This window comes from Phaethon aethereus (genome assembly GCF_964289735.1).
Source record: "Phaethon aethereus genome assembly, chromosome: 17".
NCBI classification, from domain to species: Eukaryota; Metazoa; Chordata; class Aves; order Phaethontiformes; family Phaethontidae; genus Phaethon; species Phaethon aethereus.
This window is the reverse complement of record NC_138593.1, coordinates 5,083,554-5,097,475: the sequence shown is the minus strand read 5'-3', so window position 1 is coordinate 5,097,475 and position 13,922 is coordinate 5,083,554. Positions and strand designations below refer to the sequence as shown.

At 41.6% G+C, this 13,922-nt stretch overlaps 1 protein-coding gene across 1 annotated transcript in view; it reads right to left on the bottom strand.

Moving 5' to 3' along the window:
• The window catches only part of TMEM132C (transmembrane protein 132C), a gene marked incomplete at its 5' end in the record, with an annotated part of 217,519 nt that extends 205,236 nt beyond the window's left edge, over positions 1–12,283 (bottom strand). The window contains one exon of the mRNA XM_082007836.1: positions 11,958–12,283. Coding sequence (XP_081863962.1) covers positions 11,958–12,033 — 76 coding nt within the window. The remainder of the gene's footprint in view (positions 1–11,957) is intronic.
• Positions 12,284–13,922: the final 1,639 nt, after the last annotated feature.

The window sequence follows — 13,922 nt, the reverse complement described above, 5'->3', positions numbered from 1 at the left end:
CCACCACCTCCCTTTCATATCACTGAGCTACATCACGTGGAAAGAATGCTAACATTCAGAAATACTCAGCATTAGATGAAGACAGAAAGCACTACACGAACTATTATTCGATAAAGCCATAGATGAAATGAACAACTGCTATGCTGACAAAACTTTGGACAAGATATCTGAGCTTCTCTCTCTGCCTCCAGAAACTCTGTGCAGCGCTAAGACACAGGGCAGAATTAACCAAAACTTCTGGTTACATATTATTATGTTAGTTTTCACCCCCAAAGAAATAAGTAACCAAGGATTAATATATTGTAAATGCCTCTACTTGCAACAGCCAAACAATCTGCATTAAATGTACTTTAAATTATTTGAACACATGGACTCAGATGATTGTTCTAAACATCCTCCCATGAAGGATGCTGAAATAGAATTATTTGAACTGCACCTATCACTTATAAACACAGACTAATTAGCAGAAAAAGAGAGGTCTCCAAAAATCATTTCAACTCTGACAGGGTCTAGCAGTGGCAAACTCTATCTGGCATCCTGAACTGAATCCCCTCTTCCAGCAGAGGAATACATAAATGGTGTAAAAGAAGAATTAATATAAAACTATTCTTCGCCTGTGAATAAACACTACAATGTCCTTTTCATCAAATCTATTTCCCTTCATCAGAAGGGAAATTGCACGGTATGACGAGGTAGACTGAAGACATTTTACCCAGCAACCATGAATTGTTAGATATATATGGAGCAACACATATGTGGGCTGATATCTTGATGAATGGCAAGACTCCTACTGAAGTAAGTAGAACCAGGATTTCACTTGCAATACACAGGGCATGACAAAGTGCCCATGGAACAGAATTTGCTTCATTACAAAAGAGCTAGAACTTGAACAGCTAACAGCTTATGCCAGTGTCTTGGCAGTCATTCATGTACAGGTTCTAACACTAAAATCCAATTTTTGATTTCACAAAAGTCCACAGTCATAAAATAACGAACTACAAAAAGTCAAGAGAAACTAGTAAGCACTGGTGACCCAAGACTTCAATTTGACATACTCTTAGCAAATGATAAATGAAGAGAGTAGGTGCAAAAGCCACAAAGCACAAAAAGGGTCAGAACATTCCTAAAGTTTAAGTGGGTTTGGACCACTGTCAGTTTGATTCAATATACAAAGTAGAGAGATCCGTTTCAGGGTCTAGGTCAAGCTCAAAAATTTTATAGGCACTCAGAAAGGTAAACTGAACTCCAACTTTACACATCTGTGCTACTTACAAAAGTGGATCCTTTTCCTCTCCCCAAATAAAACAAAAACAAATTTAAGTACTCTCCAAATAAACTATTTGCATTTTGTGACTTTCCTGAACAACACTGCCTACAGGCATGATTTTTACCTCAAACCAGTTCTGACATTACTGCACTACATAATCATCCTTAAATGTCATCTGATGATTCCTATTAAAGTGCCACAGTTTCGTCACTACAGCTAATTTAATTCTAAATGAATTTTCAAAACCAAGACTAAAGTTCAATGGAAGCCTGAAGCTTTGAGGACTTGTGAGGCTTTGAGCCTGAAATATAGCGATATCCAACTTTAATCCGTGAAATAGCCAAGGCAACTGCATGAATCTATGGTTCTTTGAATAACTGTATAATGTAATAAAGACCTTCCAGATGGACATTGCGCTGCAGGTATTTTCCAGACCAGCATTTGTCTTTCAAGACCAGTCAGCACCCTCCTTTCCTTTCCAGATTGCTTTTGACACTCCAAATGAAAAAAGAGAATATACCAACTCCATTGTGTCACACACAATTGGAAAAATTCCTTCTACTAGTTTGCTGACATTCCAAAGCACAACATATTAGTCATATTTTCATATTGATTCCGTAAGCTAATAAGCACCTCCAGTCAATTGCTGACTACCATCAAGTGATACTGATCTTGTATCAGAGTGGGGTTTTCCCCCCCCGGGTAAAAATGAAACAGTAATAATTAATTCACATTGTTATCTAATCAATTGCAAATATTACTGTAAAAAGAACTTGCAATTTCATGCCAAAGAAGAAAATTTTTTTCTACCCACATTATGATAACAAAAAGGTAATCAAGTGCTATAGTCACTTCCATTTTACAGATGAACAAATTAAATCTGAGAGGTTACCTACGCATTCACGTTTGCACATACAGCTGGAGAGAGAACTAAAGAAAACAGAGAACTCCACTTACAATTTCTTGCTCTTCCCATCAACAAATCCCTTTTCTCCCCGAGATGGAGTGACAAGAGTGCCTGCTAAACATAAATATATAGGAAGTCAGTTCCCTATTTCTGGATTCTTTTAATAGATTTCCTTCTGAAATTGTCAATGGGATGATTATGAACAACAGAAGCACAAAGGCATTTAAAACAGTATGAGCTCAATAGCATCTCTCATAAAAGACTGTCTTTTTGAACACCTATAAAAGATGGAAAATATAACAAATAGTCACTCTGCCAAATTAAACAGTTGTTTTTTTTTTTTATAGTAAGCTTTGTCATCTAAAAGACTAAGATTCGAAGATACACAACAAAGACATACCAGGCCAGACACAAGAGACCCAGTCAAGAATAATCACAAACTCATGTAAAGTTACATCAGCTTTTCTAAGAGGCACAGGCTTCACACTTACGTGAGGCATGTGCAGCTCCCTTCGGCTATCAGTGCCAAAGCGTGCCACACCGAAATTCACTGAACAAGCATTTTATAGCACAGATGCTGTCTCCAGAAAACGTGGAGCCGTTTCTAGTTGTGCTACCCATACTCTGTGTGACTCAAGTCCAAATCCCAAATTATAGCTACACACAACAAGAAGCATCTTTTCCATCTAAAGAGTTCAATACTACACACCTGGAGCTGTGAAACACATCAAGTTTCAGAGTACCCACCAGAAGAGCAAAACAAATAAGAAAGAAATCCTAAAATAAACTCATCGTTAAAAATGCATGAATGTGAAGAATGACAACCTAAAGTTACTAGGAAATATGACAAAAGTGTAATACAAATTGTTCCTCTACAAGTTTTTACATAAATCTGTTGCAAAACTGAAACTGTCATGAGTTTTCAGGCTAACATTATTGACAAGCAGGTACCCACCCTCACTAAGGGGCAGCCAAATTCAATCTCCTTCTTCCCTGATGTTCTGATCATCAAAAATTAACAGGTACTGAGAAGTCAATACTATATTACCTTCTCCACAGTAGTTATTTACTGTATTTACTATTCTTCATTTCATGCCAGCAGAGTGATAAGTCATTTGATTCTACAGAGCAGAAACAAGCATTCTGGCTCTTTCTACAAAGCTATGAAATTAAGAAGAAAAAAACACCACATCAAGTCATGCAAAAATGAATCAGGTTTAAAAGAATAAAGATGGATATCGCGTAATGACTTGCTCCACCAGCACAGACACACCACCAACTGAGCAAACACTGGAGACATGTGTAGGTAACAAACATACTGTAACAGTTTGGTAAATACAGGCCACTAGTCTAACGGCATTGTACAATGCAGAGTAGTTCATGTGCATAGAAAAAGAATTTAAATAATTAATTAAACCAGAAAACAGTTAGACCTGACCCCATACCCACTGAGGGCAAAAGGAAGGTCCTACCCAGTTACAAAGGGCACTGGAGCAGGAGACATTAGAGCAGACCTGCACCCAATCTGTCCAATTCTATTCCTCCTCCGTGTTCACTACATCACTACTACAGAAATGCATTCTGCTTCCCAGGCTCTGACAAAAAAAAAAAACAAACATACTCTAGCAGCTCTGGACTTCTATGCCCATTTTGTTCAAGCCCGAGTCCTTTCTTCCGTTAGCTCATGACGCAAATCTGTACACTCCTCAATATATGTCTGCTCATTTCATGGCTCAAATTATAGCCTCAGCTTCCCAAGATATTTCCTTACATAACCTTGATCTTTCCTCAGTGTTTCTCTCCCAAGGGTCTTGTCTTTCTGCAAACCCTCATCCTCACTTTTTCCTCCACACCACCTTCCATAGTCACTCTTCCCCCAATTAGACGACTTCTTCCTTACTCAGAAAGCCTGACTCTTCCTCCTGCCTGTCCTCAAACTGATACTTGTCCCTGCCCATGTTCAGAAGACATCTTCCTGCCCTATTCTTTTGCCCATTTCACTCCCCACCTTAAGCTCCAGCTTTATCTTCTCTTTATTCCAATTAGGCAGTTTCCTCTTCCAGAAATCTCCCCTGCAGCTAGGGGAAGGGATGGAACATAGAGAGCACAAGGATGGACACTGTCCCTACCAACACCTCCTATGCTTTCTCCAGGTCAGACTTCAGCAGTGAAGATCTGTAATTGCAAAGAAAGTAGAGCTCACCCTTACATGGCATATGCTCAGTGCATTTTCATAGAACTTATCTGTAAGGAAGCATCAAGTCTTCCCTTGTCATTAGCAAATTCATTCTTTCAAATGTTGCTAAGTTGACATCCCATCAGATCAACCATTGACTGTTTTCCCAGCAATCTCACAAGTCTCCTCCTGGCAAGTTTCATCAGGATGGCAGTGCTTCTCAAAGAGGAGGTCAGCAACTATTTTTAAACAAAGGAAAACCCAGAGTTTCCCCCTGCCTCCACTAGCTCTGTTCTTGTAAACCACTGAACTCTTGGCTAAAGTTTTGGAAAAGAACAAAAATGTATTCAATCTGAGGCAGATGCTTGGCATCAAAAGCTGAAACAGTTAATGGTTGGGGAATTTATAAGAAACTAAAACCAAACCCTTAATGACAATTCTAATAAGAAGCAGTGCTACCAGTTTGTAGTAATAGTGTAAGAAAATCAGGGGTTTGGTTTGAGTTCAGGAAAATAGTTTCATCTTAAGCTTTAAAAAGTGCATTCTACCTGCATGAGGAAATGGTGATACACTAATGTAAGCCTCACTTTTATTTGTTCAAAACTATGAAGAATCAGCAAAATGAGAAGAAACACCCAATACAGAAATCAAAGCTGCGTAATTTACCAAGTGCCTCTCATGTTCTCTAACCTCTCAGTGTTTAATATCCTGCATTGGATATACAACGTAAGCAACTCCCATAACAATTTCTTTTTTTACTATAGTGTCCCACGAACAAATTAAAACCATATCACTGCAAGCGCTAGGCTACAGCATTGTACTTGTTTAAGCTGTCCCTCCCCCACTTGGGCCCATCCCCTTTTTTGCTAATACAACCAGTAAGTTGATCCCAAGGTGATACAAACTTACCCTTTATAAAAAAAAGTAAAAAATTTATGTGCTTTATCTCCCTGAAGCAGCTTACAGAGGAATCAGAGGCATGCCAGAATTGGCACAGCAAGAGGGTTGCTCAGTTTGAGGGAGAGCAGGAACCTGGCAGCATCAATTTACGCTGGCTCAAGCTGGTAAGGAACTGCACCCTCAGGCAAGAGAACTGGTTGGAAAATGGAATTTCGTAAGGACAGAAACTAACATTTTGAAGTTTACTTTCATTCTCAATTAGAAGGAAAAAAAAATTAAATTGTTATATAAAGTTAAAATACTTTTCAAAAGTAATTTGGAAATGAAAAGACAAATCTTCTCATAGCAGTTACAAAGAGCTGGTTCATTTTTTTAATATCAAAACAATATAATAGAAAAATACTAATGATGTGCTCTATAGAGTATCTATGCTATCATCAGTTTGTATTTAAGTATATTTACTAGAAGTCAAAATGATAATTTTATGTGAAATAGTTAACTTCACAAAAAATATTAAATTATCTAAGTAAATTTTAGATGCAAGCACACCTTCAAAAGTAAAATGTTTTTTACATTATATCAGTTTCAGAATATTTTCAAATTAAGAACTGCTCAGTTGAAAAATTTTATCAAGCAGAAAAATACAACAATTACGTAAGTAATACGACATTAGATGTATCAGTGGATAAATTTCAACATCCATACCCTGTGATTGCATATTGCAGTTAATGAGCAGAATCTAGTGGACCAACCCCTCTGTTGCATCAGTATCTCGGGATATCAGCTTACCTTTTATTGACTTAAGATTTCCTCTTCATGCACAGAGAAACTGACTTTTAGATGTGCTCGGGAGACAATTAAGGATTTGTTCCATCCAAAAGGATAAACATTTTTCAATGACTTTTTTCATAATTAAGCAAGCTTCCCTCCTTTTACATTCTTATTTAACTTCAAAGTTTTCCTATAAATGTTAAATTCCTAACCACTGTTTTGGGGCTTAGTGTTTGCTTCATAGTATTGAAAAGGGCAATTCACTTAAAGTCTCCACTTGCAGCAGGTTTGTGTTTCCTGACCTGAAAGAGGAACATACAGCTGAAAGCCCCAAACGCACAAATTTTGGTAGAAACAGACAGTAATGTATTTCTGATAAAAATATTAAAAATTTCACACTGTTCTTCTACAGAATTGTAGAAATTTTATAACAATTGTAGAAGAAAATGGAAATTATGATGCGAGAAGAAACAACAAAAAAGGTATTTGACCTTGAACATTACACTTGTAACACCAGCGGATGGCAAAATCAGATTAAATTCTTACTGCAGCATATAATAAAAGAAGTGTCCACTTAAGGAGACCTGTCTAGCTGTTTACATCTGTGAAGCTGCTAAAACTGCACAGTTGTAAGAGAACGCTTCCGATAATGACAGGGGAACTGCGATTGGTATGATCTGTGCTATTCAGGCATAAGAAGTGCCAGAAAAGGTTGTCTCCAAGCACAAAGTTACTGACCCAAGATGTCAGTGATGCAATAGTAAGACATTAGCGCATTTCTTAAGTGTAGTGGCAAAGAACCACTTCGTCAAAATAAAGAAAAGTTTGCCTAATTGACCAGAGCTGCAAAGATGCCTGTAATTTTACTGACAGGGATGACACTTTGTTTATGGAATTCAAGCTCAACAGATTAATATGCTTTAGAATAGCAAGGAAAATAGAAGAGTAGACTCACTGGGTCATTTCACTAGGTACAGTTAAAAGGAAAAATGGTGACCTGAGGCTGTGTATTGACCCAAAAAAATGTGAACAAATACATAAAGAGAGAATATTTCCATTTGCTAACTAAAACAGACACAGGCACTACTGGACTGAAATTATTTCCAAAGCTAGATGCATCCGCAGGCGTTTACCAGATACCTCTAAGTGAGGAGACTGCAGAAGCTATGAACTTTCAATGCCCCGTTTGTCCGTCCCCATTTCAAAGGGGTCACATCTGTCACTAGCGCCTGAGCCAGTCCACAGAACACAAAACAGTACAACTGCTTGAAGAGCTGAACACTGTGAAACTGTTTTGCTAGGGTACTGAGTCTGTAAGGAAGACTGAATAAAATATTAAGGACTTAGGCCTGTAAGAGCAAGTCAGGACAAGAGTTTGAACTAGACAAAAGCAAGTTTTCTGGACAGAAAGTTACTGCATATCACTATGAAGGACAGAGCGCTCAAATTTCAGCCAAACACCTTAAGTTAACACCTTATAGCATCACAAAATATTACCTGTACTGGTATCACTGTAGTGTTTAGATAATAAGCAAATAAAAAGGTCCCACTGGACAAAGTGGCCAAACCAGGATCAAGTTTTTCACCAACAAAATGACAGTCACAGTGGATGAGTGACAGGGAGAGAAAGAGGGAAATACGTGATGACAACAGCAAGCCAGTGGTACTCCTGACAGTTGAGGAAAGGTCTGATTCCTGCTACACAGCTTTCCTTTCACTAAATCCACTTTCCTCTTCGGCATCAAATCTACCTAGTATACAGTAAATGTCTCCTTCAAATTGATGGACAAGTATTATTTTAAGTCACCCAAAATATGTTTGCTTTCTCTGTCCTCCTCAGTTAGCTTTTTAACATCTATATTATATATTTTCAACTACTGTCTTTACACACTGAAGTTCTCTCAACTTGTTGCCATTTTACTTCTACATCTTTTATCATAATATGCTTTTTGTCTCTCAAAATGGCTAGGATACATCTAGTGGAGCCTGCCAGATGTGAACTACTGCCAAAATCTCAGTGCAGCAGCACAAGCTGGCATGCAGCATATGAGTAAATCAAAGGGTTTACCAAAGCCTTGAAGAAAACTAGAATTCAGCACGACAAATCTCTGACACCTCTTCAATGGCACGATCATACTCTGAAGATTTCAAAGGTTCATTTACTTATTTCTCTCTTGACTAACTGCCTTAAATAGGCACAACCCTAACCCCACTTACGAACAACAGCTTAGAGAGATTTACTGCAGAGGGGCATCACCTTGAAAACTCTACCCAGGAAAGTTTGTATACCAACGCTTCCAGCAAATTTGCCATTATTCATACAGTTTCTATCTATTCCTTACAAGCCACCTTTCCAGTGGTGCTGAACTACTGCTTCGTCAGTAGAGTTTAAAAACGCAGAACTAAATTCCAATTCTCAATAAAATCCTTTCATCTCAATGAACACAGTCTGTCAATGCTTACTAGTATTTAGCCATTTAAGAAAACATAATGGTGTGCTGTTTATAACTTAATTTCACACAAATACTTAGTTCCCCAATTCAAGCGCCAGACATACATTTATGCATTAGAAAAGCGATTACAGGTATGACATTTCATAATCACACAAGTCATGCATTCAGAAGCATGCTTGAACAGACATTTATAATACAACTGCTGGGTATTTTACTATGCAAGTACAGTGTCTAATAAACTTTAAGATCTACCAAATATAAAAACAAAGTAAATTATAATATAAATAGCACTATCTCCATTTTGAAAGTGTTGTATCCAAAAGAGAGATTAGCCACTGCATGCAGTTGTAATTGAAAATAACGCAAGTCCCTGCTGTGTTCCTACCTAGCAGTAATGTGATGAAATTAAGAATAAGAAAATTTAGGAAGTTTTCCATAACACTAGGGTATACCATACTACTAAACTTTCAAAACAAGATACAAAAAAAACCCCTCACTGCTGGAACAACTTAAAATGGGAATGAAACATTACTCAAAATAAAGAGCCTCAATCAGCTTCCACATCAGTGTAACTAAAACAAGGATGTATCACATGACTGCAGAATAAAAAAAGAGCAGAGCCAAAGCAGGTGCTATACCAACGTATGGATGCACAACTGTGTTTGCATTTGTGTTCAAACACTACGGAAGTACCTAAAATTCTGGTAGCTCCACACACCTTTTACATCTGCTCACGTTCAACACTTTCTTGCACGTATGTATTTCTTGTGCAAACAAATCAATCCTCTAGCTGTGCATCCTTAAGCTCTCTTTTAGGACTTACTAGATTCTGTATATTGTTTCTATGATTCTTGTTCTAGTTCACAGCTAGTATGAAACTGAGGATTCCCAGTTATCTATGCATTTCACAGTGAAGTAAATCTGTACACTTGTGTTCGCATTTATGCTCTGATTCAAGGAAGCAGTTTAAAAAAAAATACCTTCCTTCAAGCTTATGAATACCTCCTATTGGCTATAAAGAGGCTTAAGCACATGCATTAGCGCTTTGCTGAAAAGAGGTCATTTCCTGAAAGAATATATACACACTCGGGATTTACTTATGTAAATATGATTTCACACACATACCCTCCACCTAAGGAACAGGCATCCAATAATTGGTATGTAAAACACGTGTTTGTACCTAAATGCAAGAGCACTTTTGCACGCTGACTTTTTATACATCCTGGTCTGACTAGAGGCATGTCTTAAATTAAATGCCAAGCTTCTTTCTTGAGATTGAATGAATTAACATTATTAGTCAGATAATAGCCACAGCATAATGGCACATTGAAGCCTAAGGCAACGTTTCAGGAGAATTTTCTTAGAAATTCAGGCCTGATAGGAGATGCTAATGAGTTCAGAGAAGTAAATATAGCTCTTTAAATAGCAAATGACAACTTGTCTATAACAGTAAGTTTCTCAGCACATTTGCAAACGTTTTTGCTTGCAAGCTATAAAGTGACTTTCATTTAGTTGGACTTTAGCTCTCAAGAACAATCACTATCCTAACACGCCAACAAAAAGAGTGCAAATACACAAGGGGAGCGCAAATGAAATGCTTGTTAAGGCCTCACAAGGAAACCATACAAACACCTTATTTAATAAGTTTAATTAACTGGCTCTTTTCTAAATCATACTGTGCCCAGCAATGCTGAGAGGCAAATTCCATGCTCAGAAGCTCTGCTTTTCTTCCCTGAAGGAAAGTAATATTTCCTCTTTATTTTCAAAGAGCACAGCCCAGCAACTCCCAGCAGCTGCTGCTAGCCGTGGCACCACTACTGACTTTTTTACAGCATGGCTGAGTGAATGCTGACCCAGGTTCCAGCAGAGAGAAGCAGCTTAACGGGGTTGGGTTGTTTATAACCTCTTGCTGTAGCGCTTTCTCCTACCCTTAAGAAGCAGCATAACCTGTGTATTTCTCTCATCAAAGTATCTGCAGACAGAAAATGCCCATATATCAGTGCCTAACTCAATATATTAAGTCTAATGCAAATGCTTATTGGAGAAGATGCATTTGTGACTGTCAAAGCTGCATGGCAGAAGAGGCACGCTGCCCCAGAAAAATGCCAGACCTCCTTTACAAGTCTTAATCTCATGCAGTCTCTGAAGGTGAGCACAAGGCTAATGTAATCCTCACCTCAAGGCTGCAGCAATCAAAACAGAAATCTGTATTTTAGATTCTTCATATCAGCACTTTCAGAGCATGTCAAGACACTGGGATGTCCATTAACTTTAATGTACTATATTAAAATGACCAGCACTAAGAGGCCATGCAATTTTCTGCCAAGTACTTTGTTTTCCCTACCGACTGGGGTGGGAAAAGTCCCTTTATGAATCGCTACTGATTCCACCCTTATTTCACTCTTGAAATACTTCTGTGTATCTCACGGCTGCCTCTACAAGCAACTGCCCTGTGAGGGAGGTTGGCAGGACTGGACCAAACTAAACAATGAAGAGCCGTTTATTAGTAATCTAATTAGCACCACTAATACCAACAGGATAAAAGGCAAGTTTATTTTTTTTATTATTCCTAGGGATGGCAACAACAGCAGGGACTGCAGAGAGCTTATCAAGTTTCCATTGCCCCCCAACAGGGGAGAATATGTTTTTAGAAAATGGCCACAACTATCATGGTCTGAACAAGAAAACAAGAACCGTTGAGACATGGCAGTTATCTACAATTCTGCACAGAAATCCCCATTTGGATCATGCACGATTTGCATCCCTAAATCACTTTACAGAAGGTCTACCTTTGTCAAAGGGACTCTCATCACGGAAGTTCAGCGATGAGAAAAAACGGCAGATCATTCAAACGACCTCCCTGGCCAACCTGTTCCTCAGCTGTCCCTTTAATCAAGGGAAGAAGCACCTTGGTCCAGTCCAGGTAGCAGGGCTGCTATCCAGTCTCTAGAGCTACCACTGCACAACTCCAACATAATCTAAGGAACGCTATTCCTAACATTGTCATCGTGCTCCTGGTGCCTCTTACGGCTTTCACCGCTCCCCATGTTCCGATCCAAGCTGGGTCTGGGACACCCTCTCCCGCAAGGAAGATCCCTTTAACACAACGCAATAATTAACATGCATTTATAAATATAATCATCGTTGACGCAGAAAGCAAGGAAACTTTTCCTGTTCCTCATTTCAGTCAAACGCAAGCTTGCAAGGTTTCTTACAATTCAAATGAACGACAGAAAAAACAGGCAGGGAGCGAAATTTTACAACAGCAGAGAGAGACGGAGGCAGGATTTAAAGGAAGAGGCAAGGGGGGAAGAAGGAGAAAGGACTAATTTAGTTCACACGCCGCTACGGTGGAAAACAAGACGCTTGCTGAGGAAGGAGTTGGGAGTCGCTGCAAACCCGCCCGGCGCAGCCCGCGAGCGATCAACTGGTGACTCCGCTCCTCGCCCCGCAGCCCCCGCCGCCAAGTGCCGCCCCGCTTACCTCGGCAGAGCAAGGCTCCCAGGAGCAGGCTGACAGCCGGGCAGCAGGGCCCGCCGCCCCGGGCGGCCCCCGCCATGCCGGGGAGACGGGGACAGGTCCCGGGCGCGGCTCCGGGGAGCTCCGCCGACGCCGCTAGCTCTCCCCGCCTGCCGCCCGCTGCGGGCGCGCCATCGCCAAGCCTCGCAGGCACACCGCGCTCCGGGGCGCCGCTCAGCCCCGCGGCCGGCTCCCGCCCATGCGGGCTGCGCTCCTTCGCCTCAGTCCCGCACACCCGCGCCTTCCCTCTCCCCTCCGCGCCCTGCCCTAGCGCCGGCGGGGGTGGGCCGGGGGGGCGGCGACCATGGCGGGCTGAGCCTGGCGGGCGCCCCAGCACCGCCGCGCTCCCCAGGCAAAAACTTTTCCGGCGGGCAGGCAAAGTACGGGGGAAGTCCGGGAGCCGGCAAGGCTGCTCGCTGCCCGCTAACCACAGCGCCCTCCGCGCGGCTCCCGCTCCTTTATCTCAGGGCCGCCGGCAGCCGCGCGCACGCAGACTTTTGCCTCACAGGCGGGGGGGGGGGCGCGCAGCTCGAGCCGGCAGCCGTTGGCGCTCGCGACAGGGAGGGGGCGGGGGGAGCCCTACCTACGGCCGCCCTCAGCGCCGGGCGGGAAGCGCTGAGGGGAGAGAGACCCTCAGGCGGCGGCTTGAGGGGAGGGGTGCCCGGCCGCGGGGCGGGGAGCAGGGCCTGGTGTCGGTCCCCTGGTGCTGAGTATCCCCCCGCGGGAGGAGGCTGAGGAGGTGAGACTCGCTCAGAGCGCCGGGGCTCCGAAGGGAGGAAGGACTTTTGCAAAGCCGACATGGCAGGAGAGAGGGGAGTCCTGCCTTGCGGTGCGAGCTGGCCACGTCGGGGGCCGAGGGCGATCAGGAGGGGGGCAAGGGAAGGAAGTGGCCACGGGCGCAGCTGGCCCTGGGGAGAAGTCCCCCGCCGACATGAGGGGCCGCCACCGACCTCACCGCCCCCTTTCTGTACTCCTGCTTTGACAAGTGCTGCTGTAAGGCAACACATAATAAAAAATAAAAAACCAAAACAGAAGAGCCTTATCAAAACAGGAATCTTTATCGTGCGCATATGCTTCCCTCCAGAGGGAGGGAAGACCACTGCAAACCCTAAACGCAAGGGAACAGCTTGACCTACCTGTATTTCACCCAGCTCCTGCCCTGTCATTTCCTCCTCATCCTCTTGGCTTTTTTCTTTTCCTTCTGCACACTTCAGTTCCACCTTCTAAACATAATTCACAGGGCATATTTTTATTTCTATTAATTTACTTTCAGGTTTCACTTCGCTATCCTGGATAACTTCATCTGGCATCTCTTCCTCCTTGTGGCAAAAAAAGTAACTTTTTGTGGCCCAACGGTAAGCATACTGCTAATAATCTTCACTACAGCTGTGGCATCCAGTAAGCAAGGTACAGGTTAGTAAGACCTGAGTATCGGAAGAATTTTAATGTAATTAAGTATTGAGCACAGAAGTCACCTAAGCAGGGAAACGACCCTCACCCACCTTAAAACGCAACAATGCCTTAAAATGGTGGCTTCTTTTCCAACCTGCTGTTTTTATCCTGAGAAATTAGGCTCTGATCCTTCAGGCAAATACTCACAGCCAGTCCTCTATGGCTGGCTAATCAACCAAAATCAGCAAGGTACTTGCCATCTGTGGTCAGTTACTGGAACAGGTGTCAAAGTATATCATTAGATATTACCCTAAATAAAATGAGTAAAACATATTTTGGCTGATCCTAAAAAGCCTATTGTTCATGCAAGACATTATTTCCAGTCTGATAAGCCAAGCCAAGTTAAGAAAGACCACCTTAACATAGTGATTTCTGATGAGGAGCTTTGTCAGGAGTATGTACTGTCATGGTTTACATGATTTTAATGTCAGTAGCAGCTAATTCAAATGTAGAAAAAGCAGAAAGAGGATATATGAA